General features: G+C 45.0%; 1 protein-coding gene across 5 annotated transcripts in view; it reads right to left on the reverse strand.

Moving 5' to 3' along the window:
* Window positions 1-20,904, reverse strand: part of LOC140425453 (putative tyrosine carboxypeptidase MATCAP2) — a 71,085-nt gene extending 50,181 nt beyond the window's left edge. The window contains exons 1-3 of one of the 5 annotated variants that reach the window (XM_072509737.1): window positions 20,553-20,904; window positions 12,823-13,009; window positions 6,679-7,337 (exon numbers count right to left, since the gene is read on the reverse strand). In XM_072509737.1, coding sequence (XP_072365838.1) covers window positions 6,679-7,337; window positions 12,823-12,961 — 798 coding nt within the window. In that variant the 5' untranslated portion in view covers window positions 12,962-13,009; window positions 20,553-20,904. Of the gene's footprint in view, window positions 1-6,678; window positions 7,338-12,822; window positions 13,010-20,396; window positions 20,501-20,552 lie in introns of those variants that run through there. The other 4 variants (XM_072509735.1, XM_072509736.1, XM_072509738.1 and 1 more) reach the window with 4 other exon arrangements.
* Between the last annotated feature and the right edge of the window lie 782 nt (window positions 20,905-21,686).

Raw genomic sequence — 21,686 nt, forward strand, 5'->3', positions numbered from 1 at the left:
AGTGTGTAATCTGAAATGCGGAGTCCAATTTCTCAATGCAGAACAAAGACTAGCTGTGCAATGTGAAAATTGGAGACCATTTGTTCATCAATGTCTTAGTGAGAAAGTGCTGCCCAGGCTCGGTTTGTCTCCTTGTATTTCATATTACTGCTGAAAAGAGAGACCTGTTGCCAAAACATTTTACTTTTCACTCATCAGGACTAATGCAAGAACGCCAAATTTTAAAAAATCAACTATTAATGCTATTGGAGAAAAGGATGCTGATTGATTGGCAAGTTGCTTCTGATTGGCCACGGTATTGCCTTGTAGAAGGCAATGGGGAACTATCGCCTCAAGCTCTGGGGTAATTCAAGGGCTTGAACATATTCCTTTTGTTTGCAGAGAACAGGTCCCTTCGTGTGGATGTATGTCGCTTCTAGCGAGTGAAAATGAACCACTTTAGGTGCCCAATTGATTGTCTTAAATTGGTTGTTAGTGTAGTGCACTTAGGATTGTTCAGCAAGTGCTGGCCAATCACAGAATCACATCTATCAGATTTGAGGAGTGCTTACTGGTCGAGTACAGTTACTATGTTTGGGAGAGAAAAAAAGTAATTCATGATTTTTATAACAAATCTCTTGATTGTTAAGTGTTGGCATCTCGATTTATGAGGTGGTGTTAGTTAGCGTGATTGCATGCAAGGGAGACTAATTCGATAGCTGGTACAAAAGGCCAGCACAGACATGATGCACAAATGGCCTTCTTCAATGCGATATAATTTGTGGCTTTGTTTCAACTTGCAAACTAGTTATTGGCTTCCTACTGCATCCCTCTTTATGTGAATAAGTCAGTGGGGTTATGCCTGCTCAGTGGTCAACAGCAACTTAGATTTATTTAACATTTTTAACATAATGTACATTCCAAAACACTTCACAGGGGTATTTACAGGTACCCAAGCCAGGCTGGGAAACCTCCAGGTATTTGCTCAGTACTGTACTCAGCCCGCCAAACCCCACTTGGAGGATATGCTGCCAATCCAACTGCCGCTGGTGTAGCCAATCAAGTCCCAATAGGCTAGGGCCATTTCCTTCCACAACAATATGGGGAGGTGCACTGACTGGTGGCCGTAAACCACCAGAGTGAGGTGGACCCCGCGATATTTAGTTGTTCCCCTGTATAAGTGGCCAAACGAACCACCATGTCAGCCAAACACAAAGTATGCACTCCTTGTTTGATAAGATCAAAAGTGCTCTGCTCCACCACAGAAACTGTTGTTTCCATATCCAGCTCCATTTGGCGTATATGACCATTTACTTGTATTGGAACAAGAATAGGGCCACGCGGGGCGCTGCCAAACAGCTGCTTCTCAGCTTCATATACTGCCTGTTCTGGGTCATCCAGACGCAAGGCCCGGCCCCAGGGCTGACCCCTCCCTCAACCAGATCACCTGGAGCCTGTGGCCTGCAGGTACACGGGCCCATACATCGCTTACAGGCTGGACAGAGTGGATACCACATGAGGGGTGACACCCCAAAACATTCACCTCCTCTCTCTTCCATGCTTTCTTGGGACAGGGGGATCTGTAGCACCTGCTGAATATCTATGGAAACTTTGCCCAAAAGCCTTTTCGGAGTTTCCAAATTACTGATACTGCAGACCAAACGATCACAGAGCACATCGGACAAAACAGTTCCATGCTCACAAAACCCAACTATCTTCCGTAGCCGAGATACAATCTCAGTGACGGACTCACTGGCGGACCTCTCTGTCGTATTAAGCCAATATCTTTGAACGATTGTTGATAGGGTTGGGTTAAAGAGTGTGCCTCAAATGTCACAAGCTGGTTGAATGGTTGTGCATCTGGCATCGGCAGGTACACGAGACTCCCCACGTACAGGGTGATCCCGTTCGTGGATCACCCCGAAAGTATATGGACCATAGGCCTTCAATAGTATGACTGTCAACAACTCAGTGATGTTGTTGGCCCGGAAGAAATAACACATTTGTTCAGCGTATTGGTTCCAGTCTTCAACACAGGCGTCAAATGCATCTACCAGCCCAGAAGCGTGGTGAATCAACTAAATCCAAACCTGGGTCCAGAAAATAAGGGAGGTGGCTCAGCCGAGTAAGTCACAACGTCAACAAAAAACCAGTTTGCTCCTTGCCGCTAGTTTAATAAGGAATCGGGGAGTCCGCATTGAGTAAACTAATAAACAAAGTTTTATTTACATAAATGATATGTACACTACACGGTAGAACCGTACCAGGTTCCTATTCTGGTCCGTGCCATACTGGCCGACCTTTTATGCATTGGATAATTGAGATACCCCATCGTACTCGTACTCCACAAGGAGCATGGGGAAGACCAGCATTCTCACCCCGTAGGTCCCGTGCAGGATATTACAGTATTAGAACATGAAATATGGCACTGAGTCATGCCAAGAAATAGTGGGTCAGATGACCAAAAGCTCAGTGAAAGAGGCATGTTTTACGAAGTACCTTAGAGGAGGTAAAGATGCAGAGGGAGGGAATTTCCGGGCCAGGGTTTTACAGCTTCACCTACCCAGCAATGGTCCCGCCGAACTGAATGGAGATTTAAATGGTTCACTGTAGCCGGTGGGGAGAGACACGTTGCAGCGGGGCCGTAAAATACGCGGCTAGAGCTTGGGACCCAGGTAACCGAAGGCATGGTTAGCAGTGGTGGAGCAACTATAATTGGGAATGCACAAGAGGCTAGAATTGGAGAAGCACAGATATCTCGAAGGGTTATGGGGTTGAAAGAGACTACGGAGCTGAAGGAATTTGAAAACAAGGATATGAATTTTAAAGGCAAGCCATCGCTTGACCGAGAGCCAATGTGGGTCAGTGAGCACAGAGGTGATGGGGAAATGGGACTGGCTGCAAGTTAAGACAAGGGCAACAAAGTTTGGATGATCTCAAATTTACGAGGCCATGGGAGGCCAGCCAGGAGTACGTTGGAATAGTTGAGCCTATCAGAGACTAAAGTATGGATGGGGGTTTCATCAGATGAGCTGAAAAATAGCGAAGTTGAGTGATATTACTGAGATAGCAATAGGCATCTTAGCGATGGTGTGAACGAGGTCGGAAGTTCATCACGGCATCAAACATAACATCAAGCTTGCAAACAGACTGGCTTAATCGCGGACTGCTGCTAAGGCGATGGACGGTTTCAGCAGTTAGGGAATTGAATTTGAAGTGCGGACTGAAAATATTGCTGTCAGTCTTCCCAATACTGAATTGGAGGAAATTTCTCTTTATTCAGTACTGAAAACCAGGTAAGCATCTGATTAATTAGCAACAGCGGAGTCAAGAGAGTGGTGCAGAGGTACAGCTGTTGTCCACAGAGTTTTACGGGATAGTGTCTGCACTGGCCAACAAACCCCGATCTATTAGAATCCCTACAGTGCAGAAAGAGGCCATTCGGCCCATCAAGTCTGTACCGACCCTCTAAAGAGCCCTCCACCAAAGCCCACTTCCCCGCCCTATCCCAATAACTCCTTAACCTAACCTACACATCTTTGGATGCTAAGGGGCAATGTTATCATGCCCAATTAGCCTAACCTGCACATCTTTGGACTGTGGAAGGAAATGGAGCACCTGGAGCAAACCCATGCAGACATGGGGAGAAAGTGCAAACTCCACACAATCACCCAAGGCAGGAAATGAACCCGGGTCCCCAGTGCTGTGAGGTAGCAGTGCTAACCACTGTGCCACCGTGGGCCCATTGTTAGCATACATGTGAAAACTAACACTGTGCCTTGGAGGACACCAGAGTTAACAGTTCAGGAAGGGAAGCCACTGCAAGTTATTCTCTGGCTACAAATTAGTTAGATAAGAATAGACCTGGTGAGAGCATTCCACCCTGCTGGATGACAGAGGATGTTGTGGTCAACTGAGTCATAGAGCTCGAGAAGATGAGGAGTTTATATTTGGTGCAGTCACATAGGATGTAATTTGTGACCTTGTTAAGAGCTGTTTTGGTACTCTAGTAGGAGCAGAAACCTGAGCGCAGATAGTCAAATATGAACTTGATTTAGGAGATATCACGTTCAAGGCCTCTGGAGAGGATAGGGAGGGAGCTGGGATGGTAGTTTGCAAGGACAGAGAAGGTCAAAGTTGGTCTATTTGAGGAGAGAGATTATGACAGCAGATTTAAAGGAGAGAGCGACATCCTATTCACCTAACGGAACTAGGAGGGAAATCGAGATGAACAGCAGTTTAGTGGGGATAGGAGTGAGGGAAAAGAATGTAGGTCACTTGGACAAGGTGAGCTCAGAGAGGGCATGAGATAATAAGTTCACACGGTCATGAGAAATAGGAAGAGTAGGCTGTTCGGCCCATCAAATCTGCACCGCTATTCAATATAATCCTGGCTGATCTGATTGCGGCCTTCATTCCACTTTCCTGCCTGTCCCTCAAATTTCTTGACTCCCTTGTCAGCCAAAAATGTAACTAACTCAGCCTTGAATATATTAAATGATCCAGTCTCCACTGTTTCACTATTTCACATGGAAGGGAATTACAAAGGATAATGACCCTGAGAGAAGCAATACCTCTCCACCTCCATCTTAATTGGGAGACTCCTTATTTTTAAGCTGCGCCTCCTAGATCTACATTTCCCGATTACATTTTTGTAATTCATGTACCAGAACAGCCAGATCGCTCTGCATTGCAGCATTCTGCAATCTGTCCCTATTTCAATAATACTGGCTGGAATTCTCCAGCCGTTCATGCCAGCGGGATTCTCTGGTCCTAGCGCCAGTGCACCCCTGCCATGGGTTTCTCGATGACGTGGGGTGGCTTCAATGGGAATTCCCATTGACAGTGGCGGGACGAACGAACCCCGCCACCAGCGAACAGCACGCAGCCTCCAGCTGCTGAGAAGCACACGACTGGGTGTCCGGAAATCCCACCAATTGTTTTTCAGTCTACCCACCAAAGTACGCGACCTCACAATTTCCCACGTTATACTCCTGCGTATCTTTTGCCCACTCACTTAACCTACCTGTATTCCTTTGCATCCTCCTCACAACTTGCTTTCTTACCTATCTGTCTCATAAGCAAATTTGGCTAGAGTACAATTGATCCTTTCATCAAGTCATGAATATATATCGTAAATATTTGAGGCCCCAGCACTGATCCCTGTGGCACTCCATCAGTTACAGTTTGCCATTCTGAAAATGATCCCTTTATCCGTTAGTCAATCCTCCTTCCATGCTAATATATCACCCACAACACGGTTAATAATGATAATAATCTGTATTAGTGTCACAAGTAACACTATTAACACTGCAATTAAGTTACTGTGAAAATTCCCTAGTCGCCACACTATGACGCCTGTTCAGGGAGAATTCAGAATGTCCAATTCACCCAACAAGCATGTCTTTCGGGACTTGCGGGAGGAAGTCCAGGTGCTCCAATTTCCTCCCACAGTCCAAAAATGTGCAGATTAAGTGGATTGGCCGTGCTAAATTACCCCTTAGTAACCAAAGGCTTGGTGGGGTTACAGGGATAAGGTGGGGGAGTTGACTTGGGTGGAGTGTTGTTTGAGGTTTGCAGACTTGATGGGCCGAATGGTCTCCTATGCACTGTAGGGATTCTATGGTTCTATGAACACCATGAGCTCTTATCTTCTGCAGTAATCTTTTATGTGGCACCTTATTGAATGTCTTTCGGAAATTTAAATACACTATCTCTATTTGTTCCCCTTTACCCACCCTGGTAGTATATGATTTTCTCAATGTCCTGCTCCTACATCTTTAATGACGAGTTCTAGCATTTTCCCAATGACAGATATTAGATTAACTGGCATATAACTTCCTTCCCTTTTTTTGAATAGTGGTATTAAATTTGTAGCAGTGACCTCACAACAATCTAAGGAATTTTGGAAGCTAACAATTAATGCAACCATTATCTCTGCAGCCACTTTATTTATGACCCTAGGATGCAGGTCATCCTCCATCCACGCTAATATAATTTAGTTCCATTAGTTTTCTCAAGTACTTTTTTTTCCTCGTGATCATGTTGTTTTAAGTTCATCTCTCCCTCTTGCTCCCCTAATTCTCTATTGTTGGGACGCTTTCTGTGTCTTCTACTCTGAAGATAGATACAAAATACAGAGGTCAGAAGACAGTGAGTCCCAGTCCCACTCCAGAGAATCAAGCACATTATCTAAACTGACACTCCAGCACAGTACTGAGGGAGTGTTGGTTGCAATGTTGCAGATGATGTCCTGCAGATGAGATGTTAAACCAAGCCCTTTGATGTGTGCAGATTATCTGCTATTTTCCCTTTATTGCAACAGTGACCACATTTCAAGAATGTTATTGCTTGTAAAGCCCTTTGAGATGCTATATAAAGGTGCTTTATAAATGCAAGTAATTCTTCAGAGTGGAAATCCTTTCCTTACATGAGATAGATACAAGGTCCCTTGAAATCGTAGCTTTAACCACTTTTCCCAAACGCTTTGACTCACTGTAGCAGCCCAACAGCTTAACAGGGACATATGTGAATAGGGATTTGTGCATTTGTTCATCAGAACACAATGGGAAAAATGCCCATGATGCTATATCTCTGCGCAATAAAATTTAATAGAGACATACAAGCACAGGGAGAAGATCTACTTTTTTCTATTGTTAAAGCACAGCTTTATTACCAATGAATTCAACATGACTGTACCTGTAGAAGAAACTTCTCTGAAGCAATACTGTGTCTTGCTAACACATTGGGCAAAGCAGGATTGGCATATTCAAACTGTGGATTGTAGGTGAACTCAGACTTGAAGAATTTGATCTTTTCCTTCTCCACATTTGACGGCTTAACAGCAGTCAGGATGCAGAGTCTACGAGTGGTGCCTTCATTGTCTTTCCCTTGTCCAACCGGTACACTGGACCTCTGCAGGCTTGAAAAATAAAGCCTTTTTAGCTTACCTTTTGGTCTTTGGGATAGACCAATTCCACTTCCTACCACAGATATGCCGAGTGGAAATTTGGAACCACTAGCAACTAAACTGCCCATTAGCAATGCAGTATGCCCGCTTCCAAGACACCACTCCTTGTCAACCAGTGGCACAGAGGAGCTGGGAATCCGGCGTTCCTTGTACCGCATCACAGCCGATGGCTTGGCAGATTTTCGGTGCTTTTTGTGATGGTTGGTGGATGAACGTTTCTTCTCTCCCTTAGACGACAAGACATTGTAACCATTACTTCCTGCAAATATTTCCTTCAAAATGCCGACCGAGACTTGCTGGAGATCTGCTTGGCTCATGTCATTATTTTCTGTGGGATTCAATAGAACCGATTTCTTGGCTAGCTCCAACCCTGGCCAACGAAGCTTTTCTGCAAGGATTAGAAAACAGGAAGGTTCATTTTAACTTTGCATGAATTTTCTATCATTTGCGGGCCACTTCCATATAAGCTCTCTCCAACTAGCAAGAGTAAATATCACAAATGATCTATTGGTAGGACTGCAACTGGAAAAGGGCAAGCAGGATAATGCCAATTTCCCCCTTTCAACTCCAATGACATATAACAAATTGACTTGTTTCAAAGCTAAAAGCCCAAGAGTTGAACACCTCCCATAGAACCACAGAATTCCTACAGTGCAGAAGGAGGCCAACTGGCCCATTGATTCTGCACCGACCCTCTGAAAGAGCACCCCCTCGCCCCATCTCCATAGGCTTGGTTAGGAACAAGAAAGTATTTATTAATAAAGGGTAACTTGGTACTGGAGGTTTTGCAGCACTAAGCTAGCTGCCTTGGAGTACAGCTTCAAATCCAAATATGCTTACTACATGGCTGCTAGATGTAATCTGCCCAAGAGAGAACTCCATCCTCTGGGGTGATCACTTAAGTCTTGATTCCCATTGGTCCCTGAAATAAGATGGTCTTTTTTGGCTGTGCTGTCTTAAAGAGACAGAAACCACAAACACTACAGAGGCCTTCAATAAAAAAGGCCCAAACAAAATTGGACACGGAGCATGGCAACTGTTTTTGGATCTGCAGATTTGCAATTTACACAGTCTGGACATTATTGTATTCCTTTAAGGTCCATTACCGAGAGAGAGAGAGGGAGGGAGGGAGAGAGAATGTTAAGAGGTATTAATGGCAGCTGGGGTTAGGATTTTAAAAGAGAAGGCAATTATTACCAAACTACATTGTCAATTTTCCCATCCCTTTGGAGATAGGTTGAAGATTCCGTTAAAGGCAGATGAGTATTGGATGTGGAACACGCGAGACTCGGCGAGGATATTAGTGTAAAATGTGATATTTGTAAAATGTACAGCAGAATGCCATCGAGACCAGTTATAGCGATGGACTTCATATTATGGGATAAAGAAGAAAATATTTTTCTTTTATGTTTTATAGACCTAGCGACTCGATAAAGTCTGTCAATGGCAATGTTTGCCAAAGAAAAAAGTTATTATTGATAAAATGGAAAGAAGAATAGGCAGGGGACTGGGAGCACTAGCTAAATTCTTAATGGGCTACGAAGGAGAATTTGTCAATGATGAATTCAGGATGTAGCCATCTGAGGTGGCCATCTGCAAAGGACAACCCAGGATTCAGACAGATACACAGCCCATGTGTATCTAAAACACAGGTAACCAGACCTGACTGAAACCCCCGCTCGTTTACATTTCAATGGCCCATTTTCCCAGGACAATAGGCCTCCAATCAAGCAACCGGTACAGCCACAGACTGATCAGCGCCACTCCCTTGCTCAGAAAGCACAACTGCCAAGGTCAATGATCGCTAAGGACCCACCCAGCTACCAAGGCACCCGCCCCTTTATTGGCCAAAATCGAAGAGAGTGATCAGAGCCCTGTCGAACTATTGGGTCCAAGGTTAAGGACCGCCCCAGGGAGCGCAAAATCCCAGAAGGATAAAAGAGAGCACAGCCATGTGTTCTGTCTCTCTTGGGTCCGGCCTGTGCCACCCAATAGCAGCAGGAACAGCCAGTTAAGTTCAAGACCAACGATCGCTACCTGATGGATGAGCCCAGCAGAGACAGAGACACTTTCTTCGAACCAGCCAAGTGAAATCCAGATAAAGGCCTTTATCCATTTGCACAGTGCCGGTCGCCCTGAAGTCAAGTATAGGTAATTGTAGCTGATAGGTGTAGTTTAACTCGTAGTAGATATTGTGTTTGCATGTTGAGATAACTCTTGTGTATGTAAATAAACCATCCTTTGAAATAACTAACTGGTTGTGTGGTCATTTGATCGATAGAAGGGAAAGGCTTGTAGTTCACGGAGATAAATAAAAATACCAACAAGGAGAATGTGTGAAAATGTGAATATTGCAGCAAAAAGCCCTTTCAGCAATAGAATACATGACAAATCACGCTGGGATTGATTAAATGCTCTGAAAAATCTTGGCTGACCAACTGACACCTGTTCTAGCATGGCCAGTGAACGCAAAAAAAAAAACGTGCTCCAGGTGGTTTTTTAAAAAATAAGTGTTTTATTAAAGCTTTTCCAACCAACGTTTTTACATAACAAAGATAGAAGTACAAATAATAATAAAAATAAAAATAAACAAGAATTATTAAACAAAACAAGGTGGATGTTGTCTTCCTATAAAACTTACATTATATCAACAGTTTGATGGTTGATGGGTACAACCCCTATCAATTAGCTTATGGCAGGAACCCAAATATACATTCAATAATATGGGACTCTCTCCCGGCATGGTTCAATTTTCGCAGAACATTTGAATGCCATGCATGCAGTGAGGAGAGTATGTATTAAGGTGGGAGTTTCTGAAAACAATCGGGAGCATTTTGAGGTATTGAAACAAGCCATCAGAAATTAATTTTGATCCTGGGATCATGGCATATTATAAAAGAGAAGGGCAGAAAAAATGTAGAGGCCCAGGAAAAATTATAAGCCGAATGTCAAAACTATAATCTTGGAACATGGTAATAAACCTGTTGAGTGCTTCCACGTGATTTACTGGCACTGATTACACATTGGCAGAACCTTAACAGATGATGGCAACTGAAGATGCATCATGCATTTCACACACCAGACATGTGCGAACAACAAATTGTGGCAGGTAATGGGCTGACTGAGAGTAACCAAGTGATAGTGAAGATCAGATAGTGCCATTTTTCACAAAAAAAACCTCCTCTGAGAGTTGAACTAGGGTGGCATATATGCCAGAAGAGGCAAGTAAGTGGAGGGAAGCCACCATAGTAGGAAGGACAGGCAAAGCCACACAGAAATACAAAAACTAGCTGAATGCACAAGACAAGGTGCAGAACATCAGACCTATGGATTGGCAGAAAGAAGTAAAAATGTGCAAAGCCAGGAAATGTAGTGCAAGTTGAGACAGGGGTCTAACAGTGAACACCGCCCAAAGAAATGATCAGGAAGTCTTGTCTCAGAAGGGACAGGTCAACTAGTAATTGTCTGGTAAGGGATGTTGTTTAATAAGTTCATGGTCCAAAGAACAGGCAAGGAACAACACAAGTAGAGTCCCTATTATAGGGAAGCTCTTCTCGCTACTAACAAATTAGATGGTAAATTGGTAAAGGAGGCAAAACAAAAAGCCATGACAGTCTGTGAAAATTTGGTGTTTACACAGAGGTGCCAGACAAGGACAGTCAGTATTGGCCCTTAGGTGACTATGTTTAGAGAAACTATTTCCCAATAGTAAGCACAAAGCTTAAGGCCTGACTTGTAGCTCAGGGATTTGAGGAATGACTGGATGACCAGGAAGTTATTGTCGACTCCCAAAAGCTGGAAAATTAAGTTTGGAGATTTTCCGAACACTTTTAGCAACATGCTCAGGGGAATACAAATCCATTGAAGTCAAAGCAGCAAGTTTGCATGGGGAACCATTTCAAAGAAAAGTATTCTTAAAGCTGCCAATGGAAGCCAGAGAAAGAGGGGAAATTATAGAGGCTAACGTGCCTTTACGGGCTAAACAATACATCCAGGGTCTGGTATTTTTCAGCTAGGTCTGTCCTACTAAAAGCTGGTTGTCATCATCTAAAAGAAAATCCAGCAATGTATTACTGGTGCAATGAATGAAAACCAGCAGGCATTTACTTAATGCATGTGGATGATTTCCTGTGAGGGGATGTGTTACATTTGGGCAATTTGTGAAAAATAAAATTTATAAAAAGTTGGAAGTTGAAGTTCTGTTTTTTTTAAAAAGTAGATAGGGTTGGACATTAGACATTTTAGATTGTAAATAACCCTAACTCAACAGTCTTGCATACAGAATGTTAATAGGATCCCGATAAATCAGGTCAAATCCCCTCAAAAGGAACAAGCAAATCAATTGAAAAGCTTAATTGGGCGACTAAACTGGTTATACACACAAACCAGGCCTGATGCATGCTATCATATATAGGACGCTCCGCACGGGTGGCCGCCAAAGGGGGGATGCCAGGAGAGATGCAAAGGGTCTGGAAATCAGTCAGCATTGCGGAAGAAGGTGGACAGAGGCATCATGCTGGTTGTGCAAAATGTTGTTTAATGTGCTGTACAATACCCCCCCCCCCCCCCCCTCCCCCCTCCACCCCTACTCCAGTGCCCTTAGTGAACCTCAATGTGCCTGGCACTCCTAGCTCCACCACTACATCTTGGTGTTTCCCCAGGATGCACACCCGAGGTGGAGGCAGTCAGCTACTTACCTCGTCCCGTGGTCCTTGATGCCCCTGGCAGATGTCCTCTGGGAGCTCTAGGGCCGAAGGGCCCCAGTTCACTTTTCGGCGGCACATGCACAGTTGTGCTACCCTGTACTGGCTGTGGGACGCGGCCTCATGATAATAATAATCAGAGGGGTGGAACTCGGGGGATCTGGTGGCCACCGTCGCCACTCCATGTGCTGGGTCCGGCCTGGCACCCAGCACCCCTTCTTCCTGATGGGTGCCCATAGGGCCCCGAGGTTCACCTTGGGATGGAGGGGCAGCTGGTCCGAGCCCCAGCTGCTCCTGCACCATCTGGCTCTGCCAGCCCTGGCAGTTCCCCAGTGTCTGCACCATTGCGTCGATGCCCTCAGCGATGCTCTCAGTGACTGGGACATGTTCTGCATAAACACCTGCGACAGGTACAAGTTTTGCAGCGCCTCATTCTTGCCCATCTGAGAGCGGGACATGCCCTGCAGAACCTTATCAAGGTTGGCTAGTTCTGGGTGGCATCTCCCAGTGAGTTGGACATTCTGCCGAGACCCTCAGCCATGGCTGTCACCAACTGCGCGAAGCCTTGGACACGTTCACTCATGGTGCCGACATCATGCACCAGGCTCTCCACTGCGATCGGCACCCGAGCAGTGTTGGCCTCAGTGGCACTCATTGCTGGCGCCATCTCCTGCGCCCATAACTTCTGGGACTCCTCCAAGCGGCTATGGATCTGCTGGAGTGACACTGATATCTCCCTCTGAATATCCCAGCCTCTCCCTATCATCTCCATCAGCTCCGGGTAACCCATTTCCAGAGGCTCAGCATCAGGCTGGGATCCAGCTGGGTCCTGGAATCCAGCAGACCTCCGACTGCTGTCTCGCCTAGGGATTCCTGCCTCCACCTGAAGTGCATCAGCAGCAATGTTGTGCTCACCAGATTGTGCCCCAAAAGCCTGACCACTAATATTTCCAACAGAGGAGTGTGTTTCTATGCTGGTGAAGAGTGGGGATGACAGCTGTGACGCGACCACGGTGGCATCCTCGTAGCACTCCTCCAAGGTGTTCTCCTCAGAGTCAGGACAGGGGGCCACCCGGGATGGGCCGGCTCCGTCGGCTGCAGGACCTGCAGGAGAATGGATAAGTGGTCAGTGGGAGGGATGGGTCAGTCAGTAAGGCAATCATTACTCACGTTTGACAGGTTCCCCGGGTGGTTCCTCACCTCCGCGGCATCCGCCAGCATCCATGCGCGTGACCGATCTGTCCTCGGTCGCACCAGTCACCTCCAGGGCCCACTCCTCGAAGGAGGCGAGAATTCTTATGTCCGGCATACCACTGCCAGTCTGGGCCCTCTACCGCCGATTGTGGGAGAGTTTTTCCTGAGGAGACACAGAGAGAGCATCATTAGCCATACGAGTGGTTCAGTGGTGGGAGGGGGGGTGGGGGGTGAAGGCAGGGTGGGGGTGCTTGGTGTCTACTCACTCATGTTGCCCGGCGTAGGTCATTGACCTTCTTCCTACACTGCTGTCCAGTCCTCTTAGGTCATACTGTTGGAGCTGACTGCTGCCGTCACCTCATCCCAGGCAGCACTGGCTGCCTTGTGGCTCGCCCTCCGCGACCCCCCAGGGGAATAGGACATCCCTCCTGGTCTCCACCGCGTTCAGGAGCCTTCACAGGTCAGTGTCCCGAAGGTTGAGGCTGGTCTCCTCGGCGCCATTATTGCGAGCTGGCTGGGATTGGCTGAGCAAGTGCAGTTTAAGTGCTGCTCGACCTTGTTAGCGGGGGGCTGGCAATGCCGGCAAATCAGCTGTCGAGGTGTTATTTGTGACGAGAAGCCCATGAGGCCTCGTTAAGTGGACCAATTACCGTTGAATTGCATTGTCGGTTTCGCTGGGCTGTGTGCTGGGAAGCTCGCGCCAATTCCCGCTCGCTATCACACTTGGAAATTTTGCCGGAGAATCGCTCCCATTGAAGTAATTATGTTTAGAAGAATGTACTCTCAGATTTTAAGATCCAGGTGATCCAAAGGGATGAAATTAGTTGTTTTAGTGATGTCTCACATGCTAACCTTCTCAATAATTATTCGAGTATAGCAGGATTCATTATATTTTTCGTGGGAAGAAAGTGACAAATATAGCCCTGTATTTTAACGGAATTCTTACATAAAGGGTATGTGGAGAAAAACATGCCTATAGAATGTTGTATAGATAATCATTCACTCTGAGACAATGTCCATTCGACAGTGTTACGGAAAAGAGGTTGAGCATTGATCTCGCGAAGAAGATGTTGGAAAAGGAGCTTTCAAAAATGCAAGTCGTTGGACTGCTTCAGCAGAAGAACTGCAGGTCTAAAGAAATTGTTGGAAACCCCCAATGAAAGATGCCTTGTTCTAGAATGGATTATAAGAACATGGACATTTTCATGTTGTAACCTTAAAATGTTGCTGCTTTCAAGCAAGGAGGAAATACCAGGTATACGAAGGATTGATAATATAACATGCATTATCATTTTATATTTTTTTTAATAAATAATTTTGTTTGAACATCAATTTAATTTTTAAAGGGAAATCTGTTGGCATCCATTGAGTTCTGTTGATGGATATTAAATACCAGATGCTGAACATTGATGAGTTTATTATACTCAGATGGGTATATAGAGAAGAGTCAACCAGCACTGATGGAGGGATTATATTAGAGTGAAGAAGTCTTCACAAACTTGGGAGTTTCTCTAACGTCAGCATTTGTTGCCATCCTTAATTTCCCTTCAACCAAGTAGCTTGCTAGACCATTTCAGAGGATAGGCCATGGGTCTGGGGTCACATGAAGATCAAACCAGGTGTAAGAACAGCAGATTTCTTTCACTAAAGGAAATTAGTGAAACTGATGGATGGGTTTCTATGACAATCAAAGATAGCTTCATGGACACAATTACTGAGATTAGCTTTCAATTCCAGATTTTTAAGTGAATTCAAATTCCACCAGTTGCCTTGGTGGGATTTGAACCCATGTCCCCAGAACACTAGCCTGGGTCTCTGGATCATTCGTCCATCTCCCCTATGGTTAATTAGCCAATCCTCTATCCATGCTATTGCATTACCCTCAACATCATGAACTTTTATCTTGTGTAGTAACCTCTTAAGGGGACTTTCAGCCTTTAATTGCATTAGTTTTCTTAGTACCTTTCTTCCAGTGATAGTGATTTAGATTCCTCTCTTTCTTTTCTGTTATTCTTGGGATGTTTTTAATGTTTAGAACCAAAGAAAAGTACAGCACTGGAACAGGCCCTTCGGCCCTCCACGTCTGGGCCGATCATGATGCCTATCTAAACTAAAACCTTCTGCACTTCTGGGGTCTGTATCCCTCCATTTCCATCCTATTCATGTAATTGTCAAGATACCTCTATCATATCTGTGTACACCACCTCTCCCGGCAGCGCATTCGAGGCACTCACCACCATCTGTGTAAGAGAAACTTGCCTCGCATATCTCCTCTAAACTTTCCCCCTCGCACTTTAAACCAATGTCCCCTAAAAATTGATTTTTCTGCCCTAGGAAATAATGTCTGACTATCCACTCTGTCCATGCCATATAATTTTGTAAACCTCTAACAGGTCGTGCCTCAATCTCCATCGTTCTAGTGAAAACAATCCGAGTTTATCCAACCTCTCTTCATAGCTAATACCCCCCGACCAGGCAACACCCTGGCAAACCTCTTCTGTACCCTCTCCAAAACATCCACATCTTTCTGGTAGTGTGCCAACCAGAATTGTACGCAATATTCCAAATGTGGCCTAAGGTTCTGTACAGCAGCAGCATGACTTGCCAATTTTTATATTCAATGCTCCGACCGATGAAGGCAAGCATGCCGTACGCTTTATTGACTACCTTATCCACCTGCGTTGCCACTTTCAGTGATCTATGGACCTGTACACCCAGATCTCTCTGCCTGTCAATACTCCTGAGGGTTCTGCCATTTACTGTATATTTCCCACCTGGATTATACCTTCCAAAATGCATTCCCTCACATTTGTCCAGATTAAACTCCATCTACCATTTCTCCGCCCAAGTCTACAACCAATCTATATCCTGCTGAATCCTCTTGACTATCCGCAACTCCACCAATCTTTGTGTCATCCGCAAAATTACTAATCAGACCCGCTTCATTTTCCTCCAAATCATTTATATATATTATGAGGCAACAAAGATTACAGCACTGATCCCTTATTCACAGCCTTCCATTCAGAAAGGTACCCTTCGGCCACTACCCTCTGTCTTCTATGAACGAGCCAGTTCTTTAACCATCTTGCCAGCTCACCGCTGATCCTGTGTGACTTCACCTTTTATATCATTCTGCCATGAGGGACCTTGTCAAAGGCTTTATTGAAGTCCATGTAGACAACATCCACTGACCTTCCTTCATCAATCATCTTTGTCACTTCCTCAAAAAACTCAATCAAGTTAGTGAGACACGACCTTCACTTCACAAAACCATGCTGCCTTTCGCTAATAAGTCCATTTGTTTCCAAATGTGAATAAATCCTGTCCCTAAGAATCTTCTCTAATAATTTCCCTACCACTGACGAAAGTAAGGCTAACTGGCCTATAGTTTCCTGGATTATCCCTTCTTAAACAAAGAAACAACATTGGCTATTATCCAGTTCTCTGGAACCTCACGTGTAGCCAATAAGGATACAAAGATTTTGGTCAAGGCCCTAGCAATCTCCTCCCTTGCCTCACTCAGTAATCTGGGGTAGATCCCATCAGGCCCTGTGGACCAACACCTCCTCCTTTTTGATATCGACATGACCCAGAATATCTACACACCCTACCCTGGACTCAACATCCATCAAGTCCTTCTCGTTGTTCAATACTGATGCAAAGTACTCATTTAGTACCTCGCCCATTTCCTCTGGCTCCACAATTAGATTCCCTCCTATGTCCACAAAGACAGATCCAATACAAGTGTTCAAAGTATCTGCCATTTCCTTGTTTCCCATTAATAATTCTGCAGTCAGATCCTCTAAGGGACCAACTTTCACTTTTATTGAAGCTCTTACTGGCCTTTTTAATATTTCTTGCTTGTTTACTCCCATTCTAATTTCTCCCTCTATTAATTTTTTTGTCATCCTTTGCTGGTTTCTAAAATGTTCCCATACTTCTGGCCTATCACAAAGCTTAGTCGGGCATGGATGAATCATTATTCTTATAGATACTTTCTTTTTCAATGGAATATATCATAGATCATAGAATTTACAGTGCAGAAGTAGGCCATTCGGCCCATCGGGTCTGCACCGGCTCTTGGAAAGAGCAGCCTACCAAAGGTCAACACCTCCACCCTATCCCCATAACCCAGTAACCCCACCCAACACTAAGGGCAATTTATCATGGGCAATCCACCTAACCTGCACATCTTTGGACTGTGGGAGGAAACCGGAGCACCCGGAGGAAACCCATGCACACACGGGGAGAACGTGCAGACTCCGCACAGACAGTGACCCAAGCCGGAATCGAACATGGGACCCTGGAGCTGTGAAGCAATTGTGCTATCCACAATGCCACCGTGCTGCCCCGGCTCATATATCTTTGATGAGAGTTATGAGATATCTCCTTGTATGTCTGCCATTCCTCTCTACCACACATTTTAACCTATTTTTACAGTCTACATTGGCAACTTTGTCTTTGTACCTATGTGATTTTTTACTTAATATTTAAGACACTAGTTTCTGACTCCGATCAGAAACACTCAAACTGAATGTGAAATTTCCACATGTTATGATTGCGTAGAGGTTTCTTTACTATGAGATCATTAACTGAGCCTGTCTCATTGCACATTATCTGGTCTAAAATATAACCATAAGTTGTGGTTGGGTCATAACTTAAAAACTATTTTGAATATGCTCTCTGAACTCATCCACATGGCTGGCATTGCCAAGGAAACAGCTCCTGCTGATCAATTCTAACGAATCACCCAATTAACTGAACATCTGCCAACAGCAGGCAGTTTGTTGAGCACTGTCTAACACCATGAAAAAAACGAGTTAAGGTTAAAGTTGCATGCTAAATGCAAAGCTGGATAAGATTTAGAAAAAGGTCAACCCATGTAATTCCCTCACTCACCAAATTCCCAGAGACAATGAAGTACTCTACCAATGTGTTCTGTCCTACTTATGTTGCTCTGTTTCTCTGGTTATGAATGTGGCGGTCAATATAGTCGCCTTCCTTAATCCTAATTATGTTTGCTTTAGAGTCGCTCTCGATACCGCCACAAGGTTCAAACCCGAATACTGATCAAAGAGCCAATACACCAGTTAGTTAGTTCAAAGTCAATACTATTTATTTACACACACAGTAATATCTACTCATGCACAAAGTACTACAAACTAAACTATCTCTAACGCCAACGCCTATACTTAGCTTTGGGTGCCCACTCAGTCAGAGGAACAATGGCCATTGTTCGGATTGGAGGTTGTTGGGTTCGAAGTGGTACAGGAGAACAGCCAAGGTCGTCCGTCTGGTAGCAAGTGTTGACCTTGGACTTACTTGTTTCTGGTGCAGCTGGTGGGTGGGTCTCTCCGCTTTGAAAGCCAAATCCAAGAGCGATTCTCTCTTGGGGATTTCCTCTTATACCCGGAGGGGCTTTGCGCACTTTTGGGCAGGCCTTAAACTTGGCCCCAATTAATTGGGCAGTATCTTGATAACTGGTATTGATCTTGACCAATAAAGGGGTGGGTGCCCTGATGGCTGGGCGTGTCCTAGGTGGCTGTTGGCCTGGCTTTGTTTATGCTTTCGGTTTGGGGAACTGGCGCCGTGGTGTCTGGAGCTAGATCGGTTGCTTGAGTGTCTTTCCTTTGTTCCCGGAGATGAGCCATCAATACGTTAATTGACCTACAGTTTCAGTCTTGTCTGGGAGCTGCCTTCTCAATACGCATACAGGTTCTGTGCCTGCTTGCTTTCTTAACATTGTCCATAGTTCCCTACATTCATTGCGAGCATCCATTTTGTATTCTGGAAGTAGCCATCCCAGATGGGTACACTTAGTAAAGACTAAATAAAAATTAAACAAAGAATGTCTTTAACTCTATCAGAAAAATATTTTTGGTAATACTGCAGTACAGTTGATTCCAATATTATAATCTGGTATGATTAATGCATATGAAAATGGTTATGTCATTTGGAAAAATTTTAATTAGAAGGACTGTATGGGTCCAACTTTCTGGTGAAAGTCTAGAGGTAACAAAGTCATTTATGAATGTCAGCAGCAGATGAGGGGCATCAGGGAGGGAGTCAGAGGTGGAAGTCTTAATGATGGTGCAAATCCAAGCCCGTCTTGTTGTCAAATACCACACCAAGCATAGCAATAATTATGTAAACAAATTAGATATTTCATGAACAGATCTGAACTGCCCACAGTTGGTACACATATTTAATCCAGACAATATTGCAGAGGTCACAGAGAGATCTACAAATGATGATGCTCTCTTCCCCTGGTTTGGCTACAGCTCCAAAGTAAATGGATGACCATTGCTGGAGTAAAACAAAGCGAGCATCATAACAGAGCTGGATCGTCATGTTTGAACTGTAGTAGTGGTCACTGAACAGTGACAAGAGTGGGTATGCAGATGAATTTCTTCACCGACTCCACCAACACAGCTGAGATCAGCCAACAGCACCGACAGGAGACTGAATTTGTGCCAATCCTGTCTTGTGAGGATCAGTATCACACCAAGTTACGTATTTACAGAACCAATCTTTATTTATATAATGAATACAGCCCTGGTCACCACACTTTAGGAAAGATGTTGAGGCACGATCAATTGAACAAAGACGATAGTTGAATCCAACTGAGGCTTTATTGCTATCAGATGTGTGGCCTCCCACAGCAGCTGGCGAAATGGCTTCTGGCTGGAGGACACGCATATTTATACCCTGCCTGCTGGGCGGAGCCAGCAGGGAGGGACTACCGGCGAACCTGTAGTACAGGTCCTACTGTACATCACCTAATACAGGTGCAACAGTGGTTTACCACAAATATGATGCTCTTTGAGAGAGGTGCAGAAGAGAGAATGGTTCCAGGGATGGGATGGTGGTTTGGTTGGAAAGTTGCTGTTATTCTCCTTGGAGCAAGGAAGTTTGGGTGGGGGGATGGTAGTTACAAGGTTAGGTTTGAAAGCTGCTGTGGTTCTCCTTAGAGCAAAGAAGTTTTAGGAGTGTTGATAAGAGGTGTACAAGAACATGACGGTATTAGATAAGGAAGACAAGGAAAAACTGATGAGATAAGGATGAGCAGACATAGATTTAAGACTTTGGGCAAGAGATGCAGGAGGAAATGCGAGGAAGAACCGGAGTGGCAATGACCTGGAAGTATCTGTCCAGCAAAGTAGTGGAAGCAGAAACAAACAATGATTTCAAAAGGAAATTGCTTTGGATGCTTGAAATAAATAAACTTGGGACTGACCGGATTGCTCTGCGGAGAGCTGGCTTAGTCTTGATGAGCCGTAAATGACTGATTCTTTTAAAATACCAACTGGCCATTATTGACCCACTTTATCATCTTGGAACACAACAAACTGCCCATTGCGTTTAAATCAGATGGTATCGTGCAGAAATCTCAGCAGCAGGCACACACATTTTCTTTAAAAACATATTCGACGTTCGTAAACAACCCCCTCCTCCCCCGCCCCCAAGAGTCCCTGCTGTAAAATCAAGCAATAAGCACATTCTCACAAATGGAAATGAATGAAATCAATGGCATATTATTGGCCCGTCACCTCAACTGTAACTGCAATGCGACGAATGTGATTTCAGATCCCCCCCCCTTAAATCGACCAAGCAGCGACTGGACCGACCAAATCTCCCAGCTCTGCTCGCTCACTAATAAGAATTATTTTGCCCCATTTCCCCGCAGTACAGGAAGTGACACGTACCGGTTACTCGGATTGATTCCAGCATCCCTGGCAACCTCCGGTGGCCGGCGACTGCGAGAAGCGGGCGAGCGTCGTTTAAAGTCCTTTCCTCCCACCCGCAGAGACGGAGGTTGAAAGTGGGCAGTATAGTTGGCGACAGTGTCCCCGAACTGCCATGGAAGACACATACGAGGGGGGCTGCTAAATTGCACTGAGGGTGCCCATAAGCGCAGTCAAGGCAGGTTTATGCCGTGCGGTCGGTACCGAGGTGCTTTTCCCACTCGTCACTTCTGCAGAACTGCCGCAGTCTCCAACTCCTCCATGACGAACCTCCCTCCACCTGTCATTCCTCGCGTTCCGCTATCCAGCCCCCACTCGTTCCCAAGGTAACCCTACTTCCGCGTCATAATTCAGTGCTTTGTGACGTCGGTCACTTGGGAACGTCTTGTATCATTTCTTCTGAGGGCCGATAACAATTGCTACATTTAACACCCAAAGTCAGGGAAAATGTTTCAAATGCTTTACCATCAATCAGCTCAGGAATGGTGGGCACTCTGTTTCCACTTCTAAATCCATATTTTCACTGCCGGCAAGGAGTGATTTTAAACCATTGAAATGTTAACATATCCAAATTATATTGGACTTATAACACCATAAGACATAGGAGCAGAATTAGGCCACTCGGCCCATCGAGTCTGCTCCGCCATTCAATCATGGCTGATATTTTCTCATCCGCATTCTCCTGCCTTCTCCCCATAACCCCTGATCCCCTTATTAATCAAGAACCTATCTATCTCTGTCTTAACCCCACTCAGTGATTTGGCCTCCACAGTTTTCTGCGGCAAAGAGTTCCGCAGATACACCACCATCTGGCTGAAGAAATTCCTCCTCATCTCTGTTTTAAAGGATCGTCGCTTTAGTCTGAGATTGTGTTCTCTGCTTCTAGTTTTTCCTATAAGGGGAAACATCCTCGCCACGTCCACTCTATCCAGGCCTTGCAGTATCCTGTAAGTTTCAATAAGATCCGCCCCTCATCCTTCTAAACTTCAATGAGTACAGACCCAGAGTCCTCAACCATTCCTCTTACGTCAAGCTCTTCATTCCAGGGATCATTCTTGTGAACCTCCTCTGGACTTAAAGGCCACAAGACCTCCG

The sequence above is a fragment of the Scyliorhinus torazame genome, chromosome 6 (genome assembly GCF_047496885.1).
Source record: "Scyliorhinus torazame isolate Kashiwa2021f chromosome 6, sScyTor2.1, whole genome shotgun sequence".
NCBI lineage: Eukaryota > Metazoa > Chordata > Chondrichthyes > Carcharhiniformes > Scyliorhinidae > Scyliorhinus > Scyliorhinus torazame.